This window comes from Aotus nancymaae, unplaced genomic scaffold (assembly GCF_030222135.1).
Source record: "Aotus nancymaae isolate 86718 unplaced genomic scaffold, 86718_ANA_hifiasm-v0.15.2.pri h1tg000210l, whole genome shotgun sequence".
Lineage (NCBI taxonomy): Eukaryota > Metazoa > Chordata > Mammalia > Primates > Aotidae > Aotus > Aotus nancymaae.
The window spans coordinates 602,210-629,850 of NW_026988625.1; the positions used below are offsets into that span (position 1 = coordinate 602,210).

General features: G+C 46.7%; 1 protein-coding gene across 3 annotated transcripts in view; it reads left to right on the forward strand.

The window, feature by feature from the left end:
* The window catches only part of UBE2L3 (ubiquitin conjugating enzyme E2 L3), a 52,439-nt gene that overhangs the window by 15,828 nt on the left and 8,970 nt on the right, over nucleotides 1-27,641 (forward strand). Inside the window, exons 1-3 of one of the 3 annotated variants that reach the window (XM_064371899.1) lie at nucleotides 5,036-5,057; nucleotides 7,723-7,818; nucleotides 26,053-26,239. In XM_064371899.1, the coding sequence (XP_064227969.1) occupies nucleotides 7,750-7,818; nucleotides 26,053-26,239 (256 nt within the window). In that variant the 5' untranslated portion in view covers nucleotides 5,036-5,057; nucleotides 7,723-7,749. Of the gene's footprint in view, nucleotides 1-5,035; nucleotides 5,058-5,162; nucleotides 5,241-7,722; nucleotides 7,819-26,052; nucleotides 26,240-27,641 lie in introns of those variants that run through there. The other 2 variants (XM_064371898.1, XM_012466497.2) reach the window with 2 other exon arrangements.

Consider the following 27,641-nt stretch of genomic DNA (forward strand, 5'->3'; position numbering starts at 1 on the left):
GGGATACTACAGGCCTTTTGCCATTTAACAGATATAAAAATGACACAGTGACATGGAATATGCTTGTTTACTGTCTTTGCATTGAGACATGCTGCCCATACCACTGCTGTGACATCTGAAGCATCCCTGACTGGCCCCACTGGTTATTCCTCTATGTGTCTGCTCACCTGCTCCTGTGGCACTGACTTCAGAGGAGACTCAAGAAGGTGTGTGGCACAGTCCTGCCCAGTGCAGGTGGCTTCTTGCTGACAGCCCTGGCCAGTGGCTGCCCAGTCTGCTCCATCCATTTGAGTATCTGTAGTGACACAACACCTGCTGCCCCAAGTCAGGGGGGCTTAGACCACGTGGAGGTGACAATTAAAGAGTTTGGCACTGAGTCAAAAGCTGCCTGGGAACACTTACTGGCCCCAATTCTTTCTTCTTTACTCATATAGAAGGTTGAATCTTTTGCAGATGAACTTTTTAAATTAAAAATTTTAAGTTTAATTTTTTTTTTTGGCGGCAAGATCTTGCTCTGTCACCCAGGCTGGAGTGCAGTGGCATGATCACTGCAGCTTGGACCTCCTGGGCTCAGGCAATCCTGCTTCATTTTTTGTTTTTTTCATAGAGATAAGGTCTTACTAAGTTGCCTTGGCTGGTCTCCAACTCCTGGCCTCAACTGATTTTCCCGCCTCGGTATCCCAAAGTGCTGGGATTGCAGGAGCACTTGGGGAGGCTGAGGTGGGTGGATCACTTGAGGTTAGGAGTTGGAGACCAGCCTGGCCAACATGGCAAAACCCCATCTCTACTAAAAATACAAAAATCACCCGGGCATGGTAGTGCGCACCTGTAGTCCCAGCTGCTCAGGAGGCTGAGGCACAAGAATCACTTGAGCCTGGGTGGCGGAGGTTGCAGTAAGCTGAGATTGCACCACTACACTCCAGCCTGGGCGACAGAGCTAGACTCAACAAAAAACAACAAAGTGGAATTACAGGCATGAGCCCCTTTGCCCAGCCAGCAGGTGAACTTTTTAACGTTTGAAGAGGATGTGTGTCATCTTCACATCTCTTTAGGCCCTAGGTCCCTGATCCTTTTGATTGTTCCTAGAAGGACATGCCCATTTCTGTTCTTATCTGGAGCAGTCCTTATTTGATGTTGTCTTCTGAAGTATGGTGCCCAAAACTGGACACAGCACTTAGCTCTGAATAGCTTAGGGTAGCCTGGATGTTGAACACGGTACAAACGGTTGGTCAGCTAAACCAGTCAGTTTTTCACACTGCTGCTAAGGTTCATGTCTTGTACTAGGTGAAAAATTAAGTGTTTGGAACTAAGACCAGATCTTTACTGGATCTCTAAAATATTTTATTCTGTGACTTGGGGTGTCGTTTTGCTATCAAGGACTCTTGGAGGCTTTTGGTCTTTAAGCTTGTATTTGTTCCTTCCCTGATAGGTGGTAGCTGACTGCATCTCTCTGAGCCCACTTTCCGCCAGGTTGACTTCAGGCCACCGGTTCTAAAGTCATTCAATTCTCCTCAGCTCTTCTTGATCCAGCCTCTGTTTATCTATTTTGTACAGAAACATCGTAGTGGCTGTTGAGAAGCATCACTTTTAGCCAGGACTTGGGGAGCTCCTTAGAGGAACGGGCATTTGAGAATGATGAACATGTTTCAGTGAACAGGCTTTCAATGATGAACATGTTAGGGATGTGGGGTTGGTGATAGCAGGACAGTTGGGGACATCCTTCCAGGAGACATCCTGGGGAAAGAGACAGAGCGGGGAAATCACCAGGCTGACCTGGTGGGATTCTGCATGCTGCTCATTTGGGTTGCACCAAAGAGTTTTAGTTGGAATTGTTGGGTTGTATCAAAGAATTTTAGTTGGAATTACTGAATGGGAGGATTCCTACATATTTTGCTGGGGGAACAGTCATCTAGTGCTTTTGGATTTCTTTTCTTTTCTGTTTTTTTGAGACGAAGTCTCACTCTGTTGCCCAGGCTGGAGTGCAGTGGTGTGATCTCGGCCCACTGCAATCTCCGCATCCTGGGTTCAAGTGATTCTCCTGCTTCAGCCTCCCGAGTAGCTGGGACTACAGGTGCATGCCACCATGCTCAGCTAATTTTTGTATTTTTATTAGAGATAGGTTTTCACTATGTTAACCAGGCTGGTCTCATAGTCCTGACCTTGTGATTAGCCGGCCTCTCAAAGTGCTGGAATTATAGGCGTGAGTCACCACGCCTGGCCTGGATTTCTTTTCTTTTTCTTTTTTGAGACAGGGTCTCACTCTGTTGAGCAGATTGGAGTGCAGTGGTGCCATCATGGCTCACTCGACCTTTTGGGCTCAACTGGTTGTCCCAAGTCAGGCCACACATAGCTGGGACCACAGGCACGCATCACCACACCTGGCTAATTTTTTGATTTTTTTTTTTTTTTTTAGCGATAAGGTCTTGCTATATTACCCAGGCTGGTCTTGAACCCCTGAGCTTAAGTGATCCTCCTGCCTTGACCTCCCAGTGTTGGAATTATAGGTGTGAGCCACTATCCTTGGCCTAGATTTTTTTTTCTTTTTTTAAAGACAGGATCTCACTCTGTTGCTCAGGCTGGAGTACAGTGGTACGATCTTGACTCATTGCTACTTCTGCCTCCTGGGTTCAAATGATTCTCAGGCCTCAGCCTCCTGAATAGCTGTCACTACAGGCATGCACCCCCATGCCCAGCTAATTTTTGTATTTTTAGTAAAGACAGGGTTTCACCATGTTGGCCAGGCTGGTCTCAAACTCCTGGCCTCAAGTGATCCACCTGCCTTGGCTTCCCAAAATGCTGGGATTACAGGCATGAGCTACCACACCCCACACCCGGCCCTGGCATAGATTTCTTAAAGAGGACTATAACCACAAATTAGTGGCTCCTAAGGGGTTCTCAAACCTGGCCTTGTATGAGGATTACCTGGGGAGATTTTGAATAGTTTTCTTTCTTTCTTTTTTTCTTTCTTTCCTTTCTTTTCTTTCCTTCCTTCCTTTCTCTCTTTCTTTCTTTCTTTTCCTTCCTTCCTTCCTTCCTTTCTTTCTTTCTTTCTTTCTTTGTCTTTCTTTCTTTTGTCTTTCTTTCTTTCTTTCTTTTCTTTTCTTTTGACAGTTTTGCTCTTATTGCCCATATTGGAGTGCAATGGCACGATCTCAGCTCACTGCAATCTCCACCTCCTAGGTTCAAGTTACTCTTCTGCTTTAGCCTCCCAAATAGCTGGGATTACAGGTGCTCACCAACATGCCCAGCTAGAGATGGGGTTTCATCATGTTGGCCAGGCTGGTCTTGGACTCCTAACCTCAGGTAATATACCCACCTCAGCCTCCCAAAGTGCTAGGATTACAGGCATGAGCCACTGCGCCTGGCCAAACAGTTAGTTTTTTAGGCCTCATTGTAGACCCCAAAAAGAAGCAAAAGAGAAACTGTTAACTACTTTGCCAAGACCCAGGTGTGTACATCTGAGCTGTGTGACAGAGCACTGACTATATACAGCAGTATCCTGTTCTGTCTCCTCTCAGGACTTGGGTCAGTAACCTTCTGCTGGGGCCCAGGGTCCATCTCTCTTGTTAGTGCTTGCAAAGCTGTTAAGTAACCATCCCTGTCTGCCATGTTCCACACTTTGCCCTGGAGTGGGCATCAAGCTCTCCGGGCTTGAGTTTAGGGCATGGATGTTTTCCTTTTTCAAGAGCTGGGTGGCACCCCTGGGCTCTTTCAGTTTCCTTCTATACATTGAAATCTACTTCTGGGCTCAGAAGTGGACCTCATTCTGAGAAGCATTACTCTCTCCGGCACCACCTGCCCTGGTTGGGAAACCTGCTGTCTTCATCAAGAGAAGGAACGTGCGAGCTGCCTGGTTCTGCTTTCCCTTCAACTCTCCTCTCTGTTTGTCAGCGTTGCACCATCAGCCCTGAGCAGCTGACTTGGGCTGCTTCTTGCGCTGAGCAGAACTGAAACCTTTGTGGGAGTGTTATTTGTAAGCGTCTGTCATTCTTGGCTTTGGTCTTCCTAACTGTTCTAGAGCTGGGCTGCTCTTGCAGTTTTTATCAGGTCCTTTCTTCTGTCATTTGTAACATCCTTTTGAATTCCACTTCTTGGAATTTACATTGGTGTCCTTCAATTCCTTCCCTAATTTTTCACTATTAGGACCATTCTCAGTTACTGGGACACAGTTTTGCTTGAGGGTTTACAACCATCTTGAGGGTTTGAGTCATCTGGCCTTTTGAGTCTCAGATATTCAGATGGAACTGATCTCTTCTGAATTATTTGAATTTTTCTTCTTCTTCTTCTTCTTCTTCTTCTTTTTTTTTTTTTTGAGACAGGGTCTCACTCCAATGCCCTGGCTGGAGTGCAGTAGTTGCAATCTTGGCTCACTGCAGCCTTGACTGTGAGGGCTCAGATGATTCTCCCACTGTTACCTCTCAGCTTCCCAAATAGCTGAGACCATAGGCACACACCACCATACCTGGCTAATTTTTTGTATTTTTTTTTTTTTTTTTTTTTAGTAGAGACAGGGTTTTGCCATTTTGGCCAGGCTGGTCTCGAATTCCTGGGCTCAAGCAATCCACCCACCTTGGCCTCCCAAAATGCTGGGATTACAGGCATGAACCTCCATCACTGGCCTGAATTTATCTTCTTGAAGTTGTTTTCCTCAGCGGATGCATGATTAACATTTTGGGCTAAATAGTTTCTGTCCACAGGACCGTCTGTCCATAGTACTTGCAATGCAGGTCTTTTAGCATCCTGGCCACTCATAGTGCCCGTGGTTCTCAATGGGGGCTCTAGAGGACGTTGGGAAATTGGGGTGGGTTGGTCACAATGCCTGGCATCTGTCTCAGGGTAAGGGCTTGGGAGGCTCAAGTGCAGAGTCATATCTGAATGCTGGCAACACCCTGTTGAGAAACTTTTCTACTACAGGATGCTGATCATTCTTTGAAGATGACAGGGCCTGTTCGTTTGTTTGTCTCACTTCTGCATTATAATCAGTTCTTCCTTGTTGGTTAGAATTATGCAAAGGAGGTTGCCTCTTCAGTCTTTGGAGAGCTTAATTTGACAGCAAGGTAAGTTGGGAGTTTATCTGATAACCCTGCTTTGGATTCTCTGTGCTTCCCAGCCCTGCTGTCATTAGCATCCTCAGGGTTGCCCATTCTTCTCTCTGGCCAGGTGTGTGGCTCACTCCCATGGCAGTATTGCTTTTATCTTTGTCTGTGGATCCCCTGGATCTCCTTGATACCAAAGCACCAGTAAGTGTCATTTCTACACCCCTGCCCATAGTGCTCCCACTGCTTCCTCTCCTTTTTCTTGAGCAAGATACCGTTTTTCACTCTCACGTTACAGTTGAGTTTTGTCTTGCCATATTTTTGTAATTCCTGTGAGATTTACCTTGTGTTTATCACCCGTACTTTATACTGTTGGAATGTGGATTTCTGAAACCATAAAATATATTTACAGATGATTTTAAAATGTGTTTTCTCCCGTAAATGTCAGATATTGTCACTGTTGTTTCTTCTTTTTTTAGTTGTCTAGTTTCAGAGTTCTCTCTGGCATATTTTTTTTCTATCTGTATTTGGTTTAAAACATTTTGTTTGCTAGGACTCTAGCCTTAAGGGACATGCATGCTATATTCTGTACTTAGCCAAGAATCTTACTGTAGTATCTTAAGCCAAGGTCAAAAAGCCAAACACAGCATTGGAATGGTATTTATAGAGAATCCTTCCCACCCCAGGTTCTTTTTTCATCCCAAAGCCCCAGCTTCCCATCCATCCACCAACCTGGTCATTAAGCACATGTTTGAACACCACGGTGAGCTAGGCCCTGGCAGGACCAGGGCTTCCTAATCTCTGCCCTCATTGAGCTTACATTCTATTTGGAGAGTGGAAGGAGGTGGCAGTGTGGGTGTGAGACTTCTTCCCCTTCCTGACTCTGTCCAGGCTTCATAATCCCCAGGGGAACATTTCTGTTGAGTCCTGTGAGCAGGAGGACCAGGTGACAGTTGGCATGTTGGAGTGGTCCCTCAGATTCCATACCTCCTCATGCAGGCAGAGGGGCCTCATGCAGGCGAAGAGGGGCCAGGCTACCCCATTCCTCACTGCAGGAGGTCACAGTCCGTGCTGCCAATGCCTCCTCAGGGAGAAATGGATTCATCATTGTTCCCAGCAGCGCCTCTTCCCTCACTTCAGGCACAGCCTGTGAGAAATTCGTGTTCAGGCTCCACCCACACTTGCTGGACCAGAATTTCTGGGGCTAGGCCCAAGTCTGGGTGATTGTGGTGGGCAGATGAGGGTGACAAGCAGGAGCACCCTGTGGGGAGAAATTCGTGTCTGTTGCCTGCTATGAAGCACCAGTGTGTTCTGCCTTTTTTGTGTGTTCATTCAGTGCACTCTCCCTCTTGGCTGCTCTGGGCTGGGCGCCCAGCACATCCTCCTACTCAGAACCAGTAACTGAGCTCCTGTTCCCCCTTCCTTGGAAATTGTTTCCTTCCCTGCCTGTATAGCCTCGAGGTGCCTTTTAAACTACCACTATGTGATGGAAGTATGAGGTGCAGAGGAGCTTTTGGGCTCGATGTTGGGGCTGATAGGGAGCCCCCATACTGCTCTGAGCTGCAGCACCATCTAAGGAGCTTCTGGAGGGTGCTGGAGCTGGGCCAGAGGAAGCAGCCTGGCAGAGGAGGCAGGGCTCAGCTGGGTGGTGCTAGGGCTGCCGAAGAGAAGGTGCCTGAGAGGTGAGGAGGTGGCTGTTGAGCCACCAGATGAGAGGCCGGGCTGAGGCGTGTGGAGCAGTACTCCGTGTGTCAGAGTGGAGGAATGTTGGTGAGGCTGGTGTGCTGGTGGGAGGGCATGTCGGGTGGCTTGGGTTATTGTGCCTGCCAGGCGTTCACGGAGGTGTCGGAGGCAATGGGAAATGTCAGGTTGGTGCACAGTTGAAAAACAGGTGACAGACAATTCTGAAGACATCTCAGGCCGTATCCTGAAGTCGTAAAGTTGTGCTTTCTGGGTGAAATGGCACTTGTTGAATTGACCGTTTATACAATAATCCCATATATTTGCAAGGAGTCCTGTTGCCCACAACATGGCCTCCCCTTCATTTTCTGTACTCTGGGTCTGTTTTGCAGTTGAGGAAACTGAGGCTCAGTGAAGGTTTCCCATCCCCGCCCCCCACTCCCACCCACGTCCCAGACTGGATAGTTCTCTTTGCTGTGTGCCCATGGAGTCCTTCTGAAATCTACAGCATTGGGTGGAAAACTGGATATGCGTTTGTGTCTGATTTGTTCCCAGTCCCTAGTTTTATTCATCTTTAGGTTCTCAGCATCTGATGGATAATCAGTGCTTAATGAATTTTGATTGGAAGGCAACAGGTGTACAGTACCTCAGTATAGTTCCTGCCATGTATGAGATCCCACACTGAGGGATTTAAATAGGCATGGTGACCAACTCAGAGAAGGTGGTATGACTGCAGAAGCACAGTTCCCCCCATCATGTTTGGGGGGCTCACTGAGGTGGGGGCTTGTGTTGGTCTGGGACATGGGTAGAGGCAACGACCTTGCAGTGGAGACTGCCATGGCAAGCTCCATGCCTCCTTAACCACTCCAAGCACGGTTTAGTCCTCACTCTCCAATTTTGTCATTGGCATTTTTGGCACTTGGTTTAATTTGAGGGCATCAGGAGGGATCTTAATATGTGGTGCTTTCCCCTATTTGACACCCCTTTATGCTTTGTCAATCAACAGGAGCTTGAAGAAATCCGCAAATGTGGAATGAAAAACTTCCGTAACATCCAGGTTGATGAAGCTAATTTATTGACTTGGCAAGGGCTTATTGTTCCTGTGAGTATTGAACACTTCCACTTCCTACCAGATTTAAGGTGATGTGTGTGCTGTTGGGCTTGTTTTTCTGCTCCTTAGTAGGCTCTTAGTCTAGGCAGCCAGCAGATGCACAGAAGTGACTGTCACTCTAGGGTAATAAGGTAGGGAGTGTAGCCTCGGGTCCTGAGTAGAGTCACATCTTGGCACTGGTTTTTTGTAAAACTCAGGGGGTACTAAGCTTTGTAGATCTGTGGACACAGAGAAAAGGAGTGTGTCTGTGCTCCTGCTCTTTCCTGGCTTCCCTGGCTTCTATGCGCTTGGCCTGATTGATCAGTGGGACCTTCTTCTCTGAGCTCCCTTGGGAGGGAGGCAAGCATTCCCCTCTAGTTGTTTTGCTTTCTGTCTTGGTTTTGCATTCGTGTCTCTAACCCTTCGGATACCTGTGTTTTGGGCTTTATTCCTAGTTCCCTCCAATCTGTGCCTTCTGTTTGTCTCAAGTTCCTTTTCCTAATTGCCCACATGTTCCCCTCACCCCATGTCTTTTCTGGGGCTTAAGCCTCCAGTGTCTGCCCCCACAGCCCAGCTGCCCCATCTCTCAGAGTTTTGCCTTCTAATGGGCTCAAGCCCCTCCTAACAGTGGCTTTCTCTGGACCTTAGCATCCTCTTAGTGTCTACTCTTTTCTGCATTTTTTTTATCCCTTCACCCTTCAAGAGCTTTGTCTTATAATTAACTCCAGTTTCCAATCCCCCTTTCTCTCACTCTCCTGAAACCACATCACACCCAGCCCACGGGCTGCCCCGACTGTTGTCACGCCTCTGGATTGGCAGCCCTGACATCATGGCCCTTGCTTGCCTCCTGAGCTTTGGGAGGACGGGCAGCTTTCCAGCCTCCAGTCCTGTGACCAGCCTGCCACTCACTCCTGTCCTGCCACTCCTTCCTCCTCACTCTTAAACATGGCTCTTTTTGGTCTCCTGCTGTTCTCCAGTTCTGTTTTGTCTCTGGGGACCCTATTTCTTTCAGGATCATAGATTATGCAAGATGTGAAGGATTCCCACACCCATCTCCATTCCTGCCTTCTCCCTGGAAGCTCCACCATCTATCCACCAGGCAGCCTCACTTGGTCGTTGTGTAGCCTTCCAGCTACCCCAGCTCACAGCCTTGCCCTGCGTGAATGCCCTCCTTTCCTGTTCTTCCTCATCCACTCACCTTCTCTCTTCCTTTTCATTTCCATTTTGCACATTTGAGCCTCAGGCCCTTTCCCTGTGCCTGACCTGGTCCTGTATATATATTTTTCTCATGGATGGATTGCTTCTTTGCCAAAGCAGAACATAGAATGTGCTTCTTTCCTATAGATGTTTTCTTGATGTTGGTTATAAGGTCATGCCTTTTCTTTAATAAGTCCCTGAATTTGATCAGCAGTCATTGGATTTGTAGTTTATTTCCATAATCGTTTGGATAACTAAGGAAAGATATACTTTGTAATGGTTTAGTATATGCTCACAATGTTTAAATGTGGGAGCTCCCAGTCTGATTTTGAGGATGTGTCCTTTAGATTTCTTTCTTTTTTTTTTTTTTTTTTTTTGAGACGGAGTTTCGCTCTTGATACCCAGGCTGGAGTGCAATGGCGCGATCTCGGCTCACCGCAACCTCCGCCTCCTGGGTTCAGGCAATTCTCCTGCCTCAGCCTCCTGAGTAGCTGGGATTACAGGCACGCGCCACCGTGCCCAGCTAATTTTTTTTTTGTATTAGTAGAGACGGGGTTTCACCATGTTGACCAGGATGGTCTCGATCTCTTGACCTCGTGATCCACCCGCCTCGGCCTCCCAAAGTGCTGGGATTACAGGCTTGAGCCACCGCGCCCGGCCTAGATTTCTTTCTTTTCTTTTTTTTTTTTTTTTTTTTTTTTTGACAGTCTCGCTCTGTCGCCCAGGCTGGAGTATAGTGGCGCAATCTTGGCTCACTGCAACCTCTGCCTCCCAGGTTCAAGCGATTCTCCTGACTCAGCCTCCCAAGTAGCTGGGATTACAGGCGTGTGCCACCACACCTGGCTAATTTTTGTATTTTTAGTAGAGGCACGGTTTCACCATGTTGGCCAGGCTGGTCTCAAACTCTTGACCTCGTGATCCGTCTGCCTCAGCCTCCCAAAGTGCTGGAATTACAGGCATTGAGCCACTACACCCGGCCTCCTTTAGATTTCTTTAGGCTTGATGGTGTTAGGACTCAGGGCAAAGGGTGTGGGTGGCAGAGACATCTCTGTGTGGGAGAGGTTTGCCTGTGAGTGCAGCCTTTGCCTACTCTAGGGATCTGAGAATGGCTAGGACCGTCAGACCACTTGTCCCTTTTCTAATTGAGATTGTGTATACTACTGATCAAAGAAGTGAACAGTTAATCTGTGGCTCTTTAGAAAATGAATGGAATGGTTTTAAGTGGTAAGACTTGGGCAGTCTGGCCCTGAGAGTTCAGTGGCCTGAGAGCCTACCACTTAGCTCCAAGGGTAGATTGGTGCTGGGCATGCTGTGCCGCAGCTCATGCAAAGGCCTCCCTCTGGTTTCACGCTGGCAGGGGTGATGGAGTAGTGGGTTAAAGTCTCACTAGGCCAAAGGTGGAGGCTGGCTGATAGAATCCCTGTGTGCTTGGGATGAGGCTCTGAGGAGTCTCCAGGCCGAAGTTTTGCCTTGAAGACAGTAAGCCACAGCCAGGGCTGCTCTTGTCCCTGTGTATACTACCTTCTTGTCGGTCCTCTCCGTTGCTTCCTTCCAGGGCTCTGGGTTTGTTTGAGGAGTGTTTCAACAAAGTCTTTCTTCCTTCTCCAGAGCAGTTAAGGCATTCTTGACATCTCATATCCCCAGGGTTCACACTTGTACCCCAACCTGGGCCTTAGGTCTTCCTGCATTGGACAGCTGGGCCAGCATGGGAATCTACTATACAGACTCACCTGAGGTCTGCCCAGTTGGGGCGAAAGCAGAGCCAGGCCAGTGAAGGCATGGCAGCACAGCCCTGGGCCTTTGTGGAGGGTGCTGTCCTTGGGTAGCCACCTAGTGATTGTCCTGGTTGTGTGCACAGAGGAGAGCAGGTGGGAGGGGAGGCTGGGGAGGTTACTTCCTAGAGACTTCATTGTTGCCAGTGCAACTCAGGTCTATTCTCTTTAAACATTTGTTTTTCTGTAATGTTTTAGATCTAAGATTCTAAGGTAACATCTAAGGAAGAAAGTATTACCCATAATCATATCATCAAGAAATTCAGTTGCTTTTTGGGCACTGCCCTTTAGGAACTAGAGGTATGGTGGTGAACCTTCTTGAAGCTTCTAGCCTAGTGAATGTGTCCACTCTTAACCTTCAGCATACTTCCTCTCAGCCTTTTTTCGTGCAGTTTTTAATAAGCCATTTCATAAATTCATAATATAATGTTTTGTTTTTTGAGGCAGGGTTTTGCTCTATCACCCAGGCTAGAGTGCAGTGGTGTGATCATGACCTGTTGCAGCCTTGAACTTCTGGGCTCAAGTGATCCTCCTGAGTAACCAGGACTACAGGTGTGTGCCACCACACCCAGCTAATTTCTTTTTATTTTATTTCATTTTATTTTTGAGACAGTCTTACTCTGTCACCCAGGCTGGAGTGCACAGTAGTATGATTTTGGCTCACTGCAACCTCGGCCTCCTGGATTCAAGTGATTCTTATACCTCAGACAACTTAGTAGCTGAGATTGCACGTGTGCACTGCCGTGCTCAGCTAATTCTTGTTTTTGTTTTTGAGACAGTCTTGCTCTGTTGCCCAGGCTGGAATGCAGTGGTGAGATCTTGGCTCTCAGCAACCTCCGTCTACTGAGTTCAAGCAATTTTGGCTAATTTTTGTACTTTTAGTAGAGATGGGGTTTCACTATGCAGCCAGGCTGTTGTCGAACTCCTGACCTCAGAAGATCTGCCTGCCTTGGCCTCCCAAAGTGCTGCGATTACAGGCATAAGCCACTGCCTCCAGCTTTTTTTTTTTTTTTTTTTTAATAGTAGAGACGGGGCCGAGCAGTGGCTCACACCTGTAATCCCAGCACTTTGGGAGGCCGATGCATGCAGATCACTTAAGGTCAGGAGTTCGAGACCAGCCTGGCCAACATGGTAAAACCCCGCATCCACTAAAAGTACAAAAATTAGCCGGGTGTGGTGACAGGCAGCTGTAATTCCAGCTACTTGAGAGGCTGAAACAGGAGAATTGCTTGAACTTGGGAGGCGGAGTTTGTAGTGAACCGAGATCACGCCATTGCACTCCAATCTGGGCAACAGAGCAAGACTCTGTCTCAAAAAGAAAAAAAAAAAAAAAAAAAAAGTAAAGATGGGGGTCTCCCTGTGTTGCCCAGGCTGGTCTCAGACTCCTGGGCTGAACTGATCCTCCTGCCTCCGTCTCCCAGAGTGCTAGGATTATAGACGTGAGCTGCTGCACCCAGTAATTATTTTATCTTTTTATAATTATTTAGTCTCTGCCTGGAAACTTTGTGAACATGATGTTTGATAATTATACTATATCCCATAATATTTGTATGATTATATATCTAATCATTTATTTTAATCTTTGTTCTATATTTTAGATTCTGATTTTAAAACATAGTATTCTGACTGTTAGATCGGAGCTGTATTTTATATGTATATATATGGAACAGACCATCTGTAGGGTTATAGGTATATATTATTTTCCAGAAAAGTTGTGCCAATTTATACGTCTATAGACTCTGTCTGCACAAGTGCCCATACATGTCCTTGGCTGTCATTGAGGTTGCTCTGTATTTTTATTTTTATTATTCATTTATTTATTTTTGAGATGGAGTTTCACTCTTTTTGCCCAGGCTGGAGTGCAATGGTGTGATCTCGGCTCACTGCAACCTCTGCCTCCCAGGTTCAAGCTATTCTCCTACCTCAGCCTCCTGAGTAGCTGGCATTACAGGTGCCTGCCACCACACCCAGCTAATTTTTTTTGTATTTTTAGTAGAGACGGGGTTTCACCATGTTGACCAAGTGACCTCAGGTGGTCCACCTGCCTCGGCTTCCCAAAGTCCTGGGATCATGCCTGGCCTTTTATTTATTATTATTATTATCATTATTATTATGTTTTAGAGATGAGGTTCTCACTATGTTGCCCAGGCTGGTTTTGAACTCCTGAGCTCAAGTAATCCTCTGGCCTCGGCTTCCCAAAGTACTGGGATTACTGGTGTGAGCCATCATGCCTGGCCTGCTAGGCATTTTTAAAGGGAGTACTGAGTGACTGGTACTTTAGAGCTCAGGCTGTGAAATCTGACCAAAGTGAGAACCTCAGCCCTGTTCTGGACTGGCTTGGGGATCTTGGGTGAGGGACGCACTTGGGCCTGGTAACCTCACCTCTGTAATGGGAGTGATACTTAACCTCTTTGGATGTTGGGAAAGTTAAATAAATGCATGTGTGTGAAGTACTTAGCCTCATTGGCATGCTGCTGTTGTTAGCAAAGGCAATAATTAAGGCTTTTGTAGGGCCCTCCTGGAAAACTGTTAGTATATGACAAAGCCTATGAAGCAAACATACAGAAGTAAATCACTGTTGCCAATTTGATTTGCGTTTTTAATTTTATTATGGTTGACTTGGTTTCTTTTTTTTTTACTTATTGATTATATATTTCTGCAGTCTATCATCTATTAGGGTTTCAGTATGTTTCTTTGCAGAATTGTAGGAATTCTGTGTATTAATCCTTTGTGTCTGGGAAAAATATTTTTTAGGCATACTGTTTTGTTTTTTTTTTGAGACAGAGTTTTGCTCTTGTTGCCCAGGCTGGAGTACAATGGCACAATCTTGGCTCACTGCAACCTCAGCCTCCCAGGTTTGAGCAATTCTCCTGCCTCAGCCTCCCAAGTAGCTGGGATTACAGGCATGTACCACCACACTGGCTAATTTTTTTTGTATTTTTAGTAGAGATGGGGTTTCTCCATTTTGGTCAGGCTGGTCTCAAACTCCTGAGCTCAGGTGATCAGCCAGCCTTTGCCTCCCAAAGGGCTGGAATTACAGGCATGAGCCACTGTGCTTGGCCGGTTTTTTTTTTTTTTTTTTAAAGAGAGGGTATTTCTCCATTGCCCAAGCTGGAGCGCAGTGGTGCAGTCACGGCTCACTGCAGCCTCAAACTACCAGGCTTAAGCGATCCTCCTGCCTCAGCTTTCTGACTAGTTGGGACTGCAGGCGCATGCCACCACACCCGGCTAATTTCTTAAAATTTTTGGCAGTCTCTCTGTGTTGTCAAGACTGGCCTTAACCTCCTGGGCTCAAGCAATCCTCCTGCCTCAGCCTCTTGAAGTGTTGGGATTACAGGTGTGAGCCACCGATCAATAGGCACCCAGACAGCCTGTTGTTTTCTTTTAACTTTTGTTTATTCAAAAATTTCTAATTTGAAAGTTTCTTCTTCTTCTTCTTCTTCTTCTTTTTTTTTGAGACAGAGTATCGGCTCTGTCTCCCAGGCTGGAGTGCAGTGGTGCAATGTCGGCTCACTGCAGCCTGCGCCTTCCAGGTTCAAGCAGTCCTCTGCCTCAGCCTCCCAGATAGCTGGGATTACAGGTGCCTGCCACCATACCCTCCTAATTTTTGTATTTTTAGTGGAGATGGAGTTTCACCACTTGGCCAGGCTGGTCTTGAACTCCTGACCTTGTGATCCACCCACACCCACCTCAGCCTCCCAAAGTCCTGGGATTACAGGTGTGAGCCACCATGCCCAGCTTCCCCCACCTTTTGGCAGTTTTTATAGTTTTATTTAAACACAAAACGTGTATATGAGCTGTCTACTCATTTTCTTCGCTGTTCAGCCTGGCATTGGGGTTGGTGACTCTGATGGCCAGCTGGGCAGCTCTTTCCACAATGGCTTTGTGGTTCTTAGAGGAAACATTGTGAGCAATTTCAGCACAGTAAGATTTATTGCATATCAGCAGCACTTCCAGCTCCTTCATGTTGTGGACCAGGAACTTCTGGAAGCCACTGGGCAGCATGTGCTTTTTTTGTTGCTCCCATAACCAATGTTGGGCATCAAGATCTGGTCCTTGAACCTTCTACGAACCCTATTGTCAGTACCTCTGGGTTTCTTCCAATTATGCTTAATTTTGACATTATTGGTCTGATTGGTGCCGGATGAACTTCTTGGTTCTCTTTTTGACGATCTCGGGCTTCACAAGGGGTCTAAGGGCGGCCATGATGCTGAGGAGATGGTTGCTACCTCCATAGGCAGCACTGAGGAAGAGAGAAAAGCTTTTTTTTTTTTTTTTTTTTTTTTTTTTAAAGACAGTCTCGTTCTGTCACTCAGGCTGTTGTCCAGTGGCATGATCTTGGCTCACTGCAACCTCTGCCTCCCGGGTTCATGCAATTCTTGTGTCTCAGCCTCCTGAGTAGCTGGGCTTACAGGCATGTGCCACCACACCTGGCTAATTTTTATTTTTAGTAGAGATGAGGTTTTACCATGTTGCCCAGACTGGTCTCGAACTCCTGGCCTCAAGTGACCCACCTGCTTTGGCCTCCCAAAGTGCTGGGATTACAGGTGTGTGCCACTATGCCTGGCCAGTTTCTCTTTTTCTAAAGAGACAGGGTCTTGCTCTGTTGCCCAGGCTGAAGTGCAGTGGTGGCAATTGTGGCTCACTACAGCCTCGACCTCTTGGCCCCAAGCAATCCTCCCAGCTCAGCCTCCCAAGTAGCTGGGACTACAGGTGCACATCACCATACCTGTCTATTTTTTAATTTTTGTTTTTAGAGAGATCGGTTCTCACTGTTAACAGACTGGACTTGAACTCCTAGGCTCAAGCAATCCGCCTGCCTTGGCTTCACGAAGTGTTGGTATTATAGGTGTGAGCCAGCATGCCTAGCCAGTTTCTTCTTTTTCAAATAATTTGTTTTGCTTTATTTTATTATGGTAAAATATATATAGCATTAAATCTGCCATTCATTTATTTTTCTTTTAAAAATTTTTTGTAGAAATGAGAGCTGACTCCGTTTCCCAGGCTGGTCTCACTCCTGGCCCCAAGTGATCCTCCCACCTCAGCCTCCTGGGTAGCGGGGAATACAGGCATGCACCACCACACCTGCCTAATTTTTTGTATTTTTCATAGAGATGGGTTTCGCCATGTTGCTCAGGCTGGTCTCCAACTCCTGGGCTCAAGTGACCTACCTGCCTCGGCTTCTCAAAGTGCTGGAATTGCAGGCCTGAGCCACTGCATCTGGCCCTTATCCTTCTTTTGGATGACTAATATTCCTTTGTATATATACACCACATTTTGTTTATCCATTCATCTGCTGATGGCCACTTGGGTTGTTTCCTCCTTTTGGCTATTGTAAATACTGCTGCTGTGAACATTGGCATGCAGGTATCTGCTTGAGTCCCTGTCTCAATTCTTCAGAACATACGTAGGAGTGGAATTGCTGGTTTGTATGGTAATCCTGTGTTTAACATTGTGAGGAACTGCAAACTGATTTTCCAGGAGCTATAGCATCTTTTTTTTTTCACTTTTTTTGAGATGGAGTTTCGCTTTTGTTACCCAAGCTGGAATGCAATGGGGCGATCTCAGCTCACCGCAACCTCTGTCTCCTGGGTTCAAGCAGTTCTCCTGCCTCAGCCTCCTAAATAGCTGGGATTACAGGCATGCGCCACCATGTCCGACTAATTTTTTTGTATTTTTAGTAGAGACAGGGTTTCCCCATGTTGATCAGGCTGGTCACAAACTCCTGACCTCAGGTGATCCGCCTGCCTCAGCATCCCAAAGTGCTGGGATTACAGGCGTGAGCCACAAGGCCTGGCCTAACTCAGCTCTTGAAAAGATTATAGAGTGGATCACGAAGGCTTGAGAGCATAGAAACCAGCCTGGCACACTTGGAGCAGGGCAGGCCACCTCCTCTTGTTCTCTCTTTACAGTGGACTGGACTGTGTGGGGATAGGCAGTCCACAGGTCTGGTCTGAGTAGACATCCTATGGCAGGGAAAGCTTGGGCTTTGTTAGCTCACTGGGTGAAAAAGGTTAGCCACAGGGAAAGGATGCTGCTGTGGAGTCATCACCAAGCTAGACAGAAGTGACAACAGTGCATAGGAGCCTTCAGTTCATCTGAAGCCTGGCATGAAGAGGGAGTAGCACGCTAATTAAATTGAAACCAGGATCCAACTCTTCAAGTCAAATCAGCCATGAGTCCTGCCTGTGGTGTCCGACAACCAGTTAGGAACACATAACAGGGACACACTATGTAACAGTAGTCTGAGTCAGGCAGCCAGAAAATGCCCTGACTTCCTCTGTGACTGCCAGAGAGCTGTGTGGTAGTCTTAACTGCTTCACAGCAGTGACACAAAACTATGACTTCTGTGGATGAAGGACCCTGGGTATTTACTTAGGAGAGGGAAAACATGAAGTGGAATGGGGTTTTAGGATTCTGGAAGGGTTGCCATGAGAAAGGAAGATTAGATTTGACCATAGGGTTAGAGGTAGGGTGGGTGGGTGAAAGACCCCACATGGTTTGGTGCCATATGGCAAAGAGCTTCCTCTTGGTCTTCGCTACCACAGAATGGCTTTGTGCTTTGGGAGGTTGATGTCAAGAGCTGTGAAGGATCTGAGATTTTTGCCCTACTTGAAGCCTAACAAGGTAGCCTGCCAGTTTATTAGATGTCAGTAGAAGACTTGAGAACTGGGATGTCAGTAGAAGACTCGAGAAAAAGGCCAGTTCCCCTTGTCCCCATGTCCCACAAAGGTGATGAGGATGAGTCCGGATGGGTGCCTGTAGATGTGGGGGATTGTGTTCCAGGACAGGAAACCTGAGTTTGGGGGCGGTTTCAGGCCAGTCACTCAACTGCACTTCACTCGCTCCATTTCCAAATGTGGGTGATGGCAGCACTGGCTTTCCAGGGCTGGTGTTGGGGGACGCTGAGGGTTGGGATATGGATTGGAGATGGGACAGAAAAACACCTGGCATATAAGTGATTGAGAAACTTTGGTCAGATTTTTTTTTTGAAACGGAATTTAACTCTTGTTGCCCAGACTAGAGTGCAATGGGTGCAATCTCAGCTCAGTGCAACCTCTGCCTCCCAGGTTCAAGTGATTCCCCTGCCTCAGCCTCTGGAGTAGCTGGGATTACAGGTACCCGCCACCACACCCAGCTAATTTTTTGTGTCTTTAGTAGATGGGGTTTCACTGTGTTGGCCACACTGTTCTCAAACTCCTGACCTGAGGCAATCCACCCACCTCTGCCTCCCAAAGTGCTGGGATTACATTTTTTTAAATTGGCTTTCCCAGCTTAACATGGTCAAATCTTATTTACATGCATGCATATAATGACTAGAAGCAAATATAGGAAAATGTAGATTCTTAGGATTTCTTAGCCATACTATGTATAAAAGAAAATCCACTTTAAAACCAGTATCTTTCTTTCTTTATAAATGGCAAGTGGGCTAGGTGCAGAGGCTCATACCTGTAATTCTAGCACTTTGAGAGGCTGAGGCGGGTGGATCACCTGAGTTCAGGAGTTCGAGACCAGCTTGGCGAACATGGTGAAACCCCTTTTCTACTAAAAATACAAAATTAGCTGGGTGTGCTGGCGCATGCCTGTAATCACAGCTACTTGGGAGACTGAGGCAGGAGAATTGCTTGAACTCAGGAGGCAGAGGCTGCAGTGAGCCGAGATTGTGCCACTGCATCCAGTCTGGACGACAGAGCAAGACTCCATCTCAAAAAAAAAAAAAAAAAGGGGCAAGAGGATAAAAAGTCTTTTCTAGCTGGGTACAGTGGCTCTTGCCTATAATCCCAGCACTTTGGGAGGCTGAGGCGGGTGGATCACCTCAGGTCAGGAGTTTGAGAACAGTCTGGCCAACATAATGAAACCCCGTCTCTAGTAAAAGTACAAAACTTAGCCGGGTATGATGGCGGTGCCTGTGATCTCAGCTACTCAAGAGGCTGAAGCAGGAGAATTGCTTGAACCTGGGAGGCAGAGGTTGCAGTGAGCCAAGATCGTGCCATTGCACTCCAGCCTGGACAACAAGGAAAAAAAAAATCTGTCCTAGAATTTTAAACATGGATTGAAAAAGGTGTTTTTTGATTGATTGATTGATTGATTGATTGATTTTTGAGACAGGGTCTCACTCTGTGTGCCCAGGTTGGAATACAGTGGTGCAGTCATAGCTCACTGCAGCCTGAACCTCCTGAGATCGATCAAGCAGTCTTCCCACCTGGGCCTTCCAAAGTGCCAGAGTTTAAGTTTGTGAACTGATTTAGAGCCTGTAAAATTATCACAAGAAATTAATTTTACATCTCAAATGATTTTCTCAATACAGCAATGTGAGCTTAGGAAGTATAACACATTCAAATAAAGGCAGGCGTAACAGAAAAACACTAGTCATGTTCATGTGAAGATAATGCTGAAATTGGCCTGGTGCAGTGGCTTATGCCTGTAATCCCAGCACTTTGGGAGGCCAAGGTGGGTGGATCGTCTGAGCTCAGGAGTTGGAGACCAGCCTGGGCAAACACGGTGAAACCTCGTCTCTACTTAAATACAAGAAATTAGCTAGGCATGGCAGCATGCACCTGTAGTCCCAGTTACTTGGGAAGCTGAGAAAGGAGAGTCATTTGAACCCAGGAGGCAGAGGTTGCAGTGAGCCGAGATCCTGCTGTTGCACTCCAGCCTGGGCGACAGAGCGAGACTCCATCTCAAAAATAAATAGATAGATAGATAGATAGATAGATAGATAGATAGATAGATAATGCTGAAATCTTTGATTTGTTTGACATTGAAATGTTACAGCTTAATTTGGAGGCGAATTTTCCGAAATATTGTATTTTTTTTTTAAACAACAAAACCGTGTTTTTTTCATTAACATCCCTTATTATTTCTGAGCTGCCTTCCCAAAGGGCAAGTTTAGCTCTAATGGTGAAATTCACTTGTAGAGCTTTGGACCTTTACCTAGAAGGTATATCTTATGTTTTAATTTTTACACCCCTCTTTCACCAAAAATCACTGGGATGGGCACATGGTCTGTGTGATTTGTGCACACCTAAGCCTCTCCTTTGACCATCCTCAGAGCCCCAGACTAGGAAAGATCCCCAGAGAAGTTCAGATGAGTTTGGCTAAGTTCCCTGGGTGGCGAAAGATGTGTCCTGCCTCATGTAGCAACAGAACTGCTTCTCTTTTTGCTTCCTCTTTTTGAGGCAGGATCTCACTGTGTCACCCAGGCTGGAAGGCAGTGGTGTGATCATGGTTCACTACAGCCTTAACCTCCCAGTCTCAAGTGATCCTCCTACCTCAGCCTCCTGAGTAGCTGGGACTTCAGGTGCGTGCCAGCATGCACAGCTAATTTTTTAAAAATTTTAGCAACAAAGTGAGATCCTGTCTCTACAAAAGAATTTGTTTTTGTTTTGTTTTTTTTTTGAGACAGTGTCTTGCTTTGTCATCTAGGCGGGAGTGCAGTGGTGCCATCTTGGCTCACTACAGCCTGTGCCTCCTGGGTTCAAGCAGTTCTCATGCCTTAGCCTCCCAAGTAGCTGGAATTACAGGCATGTGCTACCATACCCAACTAATTTTTGTATTTTTCTTTTTAAATTTTTTTTTAGTAGAGATGGGGTTTCTTTTTTTTTCTTTTTCTTTTGAGACAATGTTTCACTTTTATTGCCCAGGCTGGAGTGCAGTGGCGCAATCTCGGCTCACTGCAACTTCCACCTCCCAGGCTCAAGCGATTCTCCTGCCTCAGCCTCCCAAAGTGCTGGGATTACAGGCGTGAGCCACTGCACCCAGCCAGAGACGGGGTTTTGCATGTTGGCCAGGCTGGTCTCAAGCTCCTAGCCTCAAGTCACCTGCCCACCTCAGCCTCCCAAAGTGCTGAGATTACAGGCATGACCCATCGCGCTCAGCCTGTTTTTGGCTTTTTTGAGACAGGGTCTCATTCTGTCACCCAGGCTATAGTGTAGAGGTGTGATCATGGCTCACTGCAGCCTCCACATCCTGGGCTAATGTGATCTTCCTGCCTCAGCCTCCTTAAGTATCAGGATTACAGGCATGAGCCACTGTGCCTGACCAGATCTGCTTCTCTTGAGCTTTGCCCATGTGCCAGGCATGTAAGACTTTATAGCCCTTATCTCTCATGAACTCTGGGTGCAGGCTGCTGCTACTCCCAGTTTACAGATATACAGGAACATTCTCAGATTCTCCAAGCTAGGAAGAGGCAGAACCTGAGGCTAGAACTGCTAACTTCGGGCCAGATGGCCTTGTTCATGCTTGACCCCAGCTCCTCAGACAGGACCTGGCCCACAGTGGGGAACAGGGGAGATGAGTCAGTCCTGGACAGTGAGTAAAGACATTTAGCAGATTTCACCAGCCAAAAGTCATGCAGGAAAGCACACGTGCATATGTGTGTGTGTCTCACTCACTCTTGCCCAGGCTGGAATGCAGTGACATGGTCTTGGCTTCCTACAGACTCCGCCTCCTGGGTTCAAGCAATTCTCCTGCCTCAGCCTCCCAACTAGTTAGTACTACAGGTGTGGCACCACACACGGCTAGGGAAAGCTATTTTTACATGGTTCAAGCAGTATAAATGACAATGATGTTTACTTACCCCCCCCCTCCACCACCACTAATTAATCCCCCTATTGAAAGCTAAAAGCTGGCTGGGTATGATACATCACTCCTATAATCCCAGCACTCCAGCACTTTGGGAGGCTGAGGTGGGAGGATCACTTGAACTCAGGAGTTTGAGACCAGCCTGGACAACATAGTGAGACCCCATCCTACAAGAAAAAAAAAATTAGCTGAGCATGGTGGCATTTGCCTGTAGTTCCAGCTACTTATTAGGAGACTGAGGTGGGAGGATTGCTAAAGCCCAGATGTCAAGGCTGCATTGAACCATGATTGCACCTCTGTATTCCAGCCTGGGTGACAGAATGAGACCCTGTCTCAAAAAAAAAAAAAGAAAGAAAAACTAAAAACAATGTTTTCTCAGTTCCCCCATTAACTCATTGGTAACAAGACAGCCTAGTTTTTCTGAGTGGAGAGGCTTGAGAGGCGTCTGCTGTCACTTTGACTTCTGTATAGTGTTGTAGACAGCGCTTGTGTTTCCTGAAGGAGGCATTAGGGAAGGTGTATTTTTTTTTTTTGAGATGGAGTCTCGCTCTGTCGCCCAGCCTGGAGTGCAGTAGTGTAATCTTGGCTCACTGAAACCTCCACTTCCGAGGCTCAAGCAGTTCTCCTGCCTCAGCCTCCTGAGTAGCTGGGCCAGCATGCCTGGCCAATTTTTGTGTTTTTAGTAGAGACGGGGTTTCACCATATTGGCCAGGCTGGTCTCAAATTCCTGACCTCAAGTGATCCACCTGCCTCAGCCTCCCAAAGTATTACAGATGGGAGCTACCATGCCCAGCCATTAGGGAAGGTTTTGTCTTATCCTAACCTTGCCGGTGCATGCAGGTTCTTCTCCACACACAGACGTACTAGGCCTGGACTGTTCATAAGTATCTTCCCTCTCTAACTGGCCCTGAGTTCCTCCACCTTTCTAATAGGTCTCCCGCAGATGAATATGCTAGCAGTGCTTTCAGCTGCTTAGAGGGTTGGTTTAGACCTGGACATGTGGCCTCAGTATCCCTGGGGCCACGCTGGCTGCCTGCAACCTCCTGTCTTGCTCTGTGCCATTCCTTCCAAGTCCCTGCCATCTAGACTTTAGGTCTCTCTGCTTGGGAGGCCTCTCCCACTCCTCAGCCTTACTTCATCTTATCCATCCTTTGAGGCCCTTGCTCCTTGCCTTCCCTCCAAGGGCAGGGCTCAAATGTAGGAGAATATGGAGAACTGGTGCATGTCAGCCTTGTTCCCCAACAGAGGAGCTCTGTTTACTGGAGTACTTACTTAGGCCAGGGCTTGAAGACATAGGGCTGGGGTATAGGGCTGTCAAGATTGTTCCTGGGGCCAGGGGCGGTGGCTCACGCCTGTAATCCCAGCACTTTGGGAGCCTGAAGCGGGCAGATCACCTGATGTCAGGAGTTCAAGACCAGCCTAGTCAACATGGTGAAACTCCATGTTTCTACTAAAAAAAAAAAAAGACTGGGCATGATGGTGGGTGCCTGTAATCCCAGCTACTTGGGAGGCTCAGATGGGAGAATTGCGTGAACCCAGGAGGCGGAGGTTGCAGTGAGCTGAGATTTTGCCACTGCACTCCAGCCTGGTCGACAGAGTGAGACTGTGTCAAAAAAAAAAAAAAAAGATTGTTCCTAGGCCCTCTGCAAAACTTCGCTTTCTTTGGGTTGGGTGTGCCATAGCAGACCTGCATGGGGCTTTTGAGAACAGAGTGCAGGGAAGAGGCAGTACAATGGGAAGGGCTTTCCCGGCTCTGGAGATAGGATAGGAGAAAGGTTAAAAGGCTCTTTGCTGGGTCATCCCTCAGGTTCCTGGGGCCATCAGAGTGTCTAGGCCCCAAAGGTGGTTTTTGGATGTTTCTAGGGGCAAGGGGCTAAGGCATGGTGCTGGCCATGCCTGATCATCACCTGTTGAATGACCAGCTCAGCTCCCCAGTGTCCAGCCATTGAGCTGACTACTGCCTCCACCCTGGGAAGTCTGAGCTGGCCAGGATTGGCATCCAGGCCGTTATTTGGCCTTCTGGTACTCACAGTATATTCTGGTTGGGTTGTAACTTACCTTTGGTACGACTTTTCTCATATCTTCAGAGAAGATCAAGAGATATTTGTAAAAACATAATCTGAAAAAGGACAAAGAACTCTTAAAACTCTGTAACAAGAAACAAACAACAAATAACACCGTACACCTCTTAGAATGGCCAAAATCCAGAACACTGCCAAATGCTGCTAAGGATGTAGGTCAACAGGAACTCTCACTCCTTACTGGTGGGGATGCAAAATGGTTTACCCATTTTGGAAGACAGGCAGTTTCTTTTATTTATTTATGCATACAAACTTTTTAACAAAGAAAATGAGTCTCACTCTTGCCCAAAATGGAGTGCATAAGTGTGATCATAGCTCACTATATCCTCAAATTCCTGGGCCCAAGAATTCCACCCTTCTTAGCCTCTCAAGTAGCTGAGACTACAGGCACATGCCACTATGTCAGGCTAATATTATATTATTATAATTTTTTTTTTGAGATTGAGTCTTGCTCTGTTGCCCAGGCTGGAGTTTTGTGGCGCAATCTCAGTTCCCTGCAACCTCCACCTCCCAGATTTAAGTGATTCTCCTGCCTCAGCCTCCCAAGTAGTTGGGACTATAGGCATGTACCACTACGCTCAGCTAATTTTTTTGTATTTTTGGTAGAGATGGGGTTTCACCATGTTGGCCAGGCTGGTCTTGAACTTCTGGCCTCAAGTTATCCACCCATTTTAGCCACCCAAAGTGCTGGGATTACAGATGTGAGCCACTGCGCCTGGCCCAGACTTAATATATTTAAACATTTTTTTTTTTTTGTGGAGATCGGGTCTTGTTATGTTGCACAAACTGGTCTTGAACTCCCAGCCTCAAGTGATTCTCCCTCCCTGGCCTCCCAAAGTGCTCGGATTACAGATATGAGTCACTGCACCTGGTCCAGTTTGGCAGGTTCTCACAAAACTAAACATACTTTTTACCATTTGATCCAGCAGTTACATTCTTTGATATTTACCCAAATGAGTTGAAAACTTGGACCCACACAGAACCTGCACTCAGATTGTTTATAACAGTTTTACTTATTAATTGCCAAGGTTTGAAAGCAACCAAGATGTCCTTCAGTGGGTTAATGGATAAATAAATTGTAGTACATCTAGACAAATAGTATTCAACACCAAGAAGAAATGAGGCTGGGTACGGTGGCTCACACCTGTAATCCTAGGACTTTAGGAGGCCAAAACAGGCAGATCTCTTGAGCCCAGGAGTTTGAGACCAGCCTGGACAACATAGTGAAACCCAGTCTCTACAAAAATACAAAAATTAGCTGGGCGTGGTGGTGCCAGTCTATAATCTCAGCTACTTGGGAGGCTGAAGTGGGAGGACTGCTTGAGCCTGGGAAGTCAAGGTTGCAATGAGCCAAGATCGTGCCACTGTACTCCAGTGGGCAACAGAGCAAGACCCTGTCAACAATAAATAAGTAAGAAAGAAGAGGGGAATAAAACAAGTAGCGGCCGAGCGCGGTGGCTCACCCCTATAAATCCTGCACTTTGGGAGGCTGAGGAAGGCAGATCTACTTGAGGTCAGGAATTCGAGACCAGCCTGGCCAACATGGTGAAACCCTGTCTCTACTATATATACAAAAATTAGCGAGTACCTGTAATCCCAGCTACCCAGGAGGCTGAGGCAGGAGAATTGCTTGAACCCAGAAGGCGGAGGTTGCAGTGAGCTGAGATAGTGCCACTGCACTCCAGCATGGGCGATAGAGCTAGACTCCATTTCAAAAAACAAAACAAAACAAAAAAACAAGTAGCTTCTAACAAAAAATTTATTTCGCAGTTATTGAGGCTGGAAGTCCGAAGATCAAGGCACCAACAGATTCAGTGTCAACTGAGAGCCTGCTTTGTGGCTTATAGATGGAGCCTTCTCACTGTGTCTTTTTTTTTTTTTTTTAATTTTTTTGTTTTCTTTTCACTTTTTTTTTTCTTTTTCTTCTTTTTTTTCCTCACTGTGTTTTTATGTGATGGAAAGGGCAAGGCAGTTCTCAGGGGCCTCTTTGATAAGGACACCAATTCCATCATGACCTAATCACTTCCCAATAACCTTAACTCCTAATATCATCATGTTGGCGATTAGGTTTCAACATGAGAATTTTCAGGAGATACATTCAGACATAGCAGCTACATATTGTATGAGTCCAACTATCATGTCTTGTAACCTTGCAAAACCTATAGAATATGCAACACTTAGTGTGAACTCTAGGGACTTTGGTAATGATGTGTTAAGGTAAAAGCTTCATTGGTGGTAACAAATTTGTCCCTCTGGTGAGGGATGCTGATACTGGGGATGGCTGTGTGTATATAGGGGTAGTGGGTATGTAGGAACTCTCTGTCCTTCCCTCTCACTTTTGCTATAAAGGTATCTTAAAAAGTAAAGTATATATTTTTAAAAAGCATAAAGAGACCAGGGCATCAATCTCAAGCCCTTTCTCAGTTCTGCAGATATCTTGCTCTAGAAATACTGATGGGTTGCTGGATTGTCCTGAAGGTGGCCGGGCTTCAGTTGATACATCTCTTGAAATAAATTGATTTTTTTTAGATAAATAATTGAAACATTCCTGTCTTGGCTATAGGTTTATGAACCATGGTTTGTTCATTTTGATCTCCTCTCTTTCCTTCCAGGACAACCCTCCGTATGATAAGGGGGCCTTCAGAATCGAAATCAACTTTCCAGCAGAGTACCCATTCAAACCACCGAAGATCACATTTAAAACAAAGATCTATCACCCGAACATCGATGAAAAGGGGCAGGTCTGTCTCCCAGTAATTAGTGCTGAAAACTGGAAGCCAGCAACCAAAACCGACCAAGGTAAGACATAAGCCTGTGTCTTCCTCGGAGCGGGTCTTTGGGGATGCTGCTCTGGGGTGGGGCTCATGGGTCCTTTCTGATGCCAAATCAGACAAGAGTCCAGAGAATTGTTCCTGCCTTACCAGGTGCACTCAAAATATAGCTGAGGTCCCGTCAGACCTTGTGGGAATGGCTCATCTCAGCTGAACTTTTGACCTGTACAGGGATTGAGGAAGCCCTTCCAGTGCTCAGCCCTGGGCTGCTGTCCCCAGTGGGAATACACGTGGACAGACAAGCCCAGTGGCTTGCTGCTGGTGCAGGGGGGTGCAGGCACTGATCCCTGGAAGGGATGAAGGACTGTGGGGCTGTCTACAAGGGGAAGGGAGAATGGGATTTAAGATGGCCTCATGCAGTAGTTAGTGCCTGGACTCAGACATGAAGGAAGAAGGGAGGTTGGAGAGGGCCTTCCAGGCTATAGGAAGGGCATGAGCCAGAGCCTAGTGGCTCAGTGGGTGATGTGAGGGGAGGGACAGAGACAGATGCAAGGGCAGTATTCCCAGATGAAGGCACATGGTTGGCTTTTGTGGGCCTGAGATTCCCTGGAGTTGAAAGTGGCTGTGGGTGGTGCATGTGTCCGTGTGTGGCTGTGTGAACATGCACATGCTCATTCTTCTGGGAAGAGTATTTGAGTCAGGATTGTGGTTGTCCTCCCTTTTGTCCCCTAGAAGTTGCTAGAGTTTGTTATGTACTGTGTCTAGTTTTCATTTAATTCCAGACTTTCTTTTGAAGTCCTAATCTCATATTTTTCGTGGCTTTCTTATAAGTGCCTAAACCAGTATAAGTTCTGTTTAGAGTGGATGAAGCTGGCACTTGAGAGTCTGCAAGTGAAGGGTTTCTTTTGGGGGTTCTGCTCTGGGGTAGGGGCTCATGGGTTCCTTCTGATGCTGGATCAGACAGAGTCCAGAGAACTCCTACCTTACCAGGTGCATGCAGAGTATGGCTGAGGTCCCACCAGTCCCTATGGGAATAGCTCATCTCAGCTGAACTTTTGACCTGCACAGGGATTGAGGAGGTCCTGTGTTTCAGTGACTGAGAAAAGCCCTGGAAGGTGGAGTTGAAAGCCTTTCACAAGAAAAATTGAGCCTCACTTGTTGTAAATAATCACCATTAGACTCCCACACTGACTAGAAGAAAGCAGTGGGTGCTAAATGTTCAGTCAGGGCAGAATAGTCTTCAGTGGGCTTCATAGTTGTTTGTGTATAAACTGATGTTTATAAAAGCTTGACACAGTTCTCAGTGCACATGGCCTGGTTTTCTTTCTATACAGATTCCTAGCACTGTCGAAAACCTATAGCTGCATTTGATCAAGAGTGTTCAATAATTCCTGGGGTTCTTGCTGAGTCATGTCTGTTAAACCATGCCT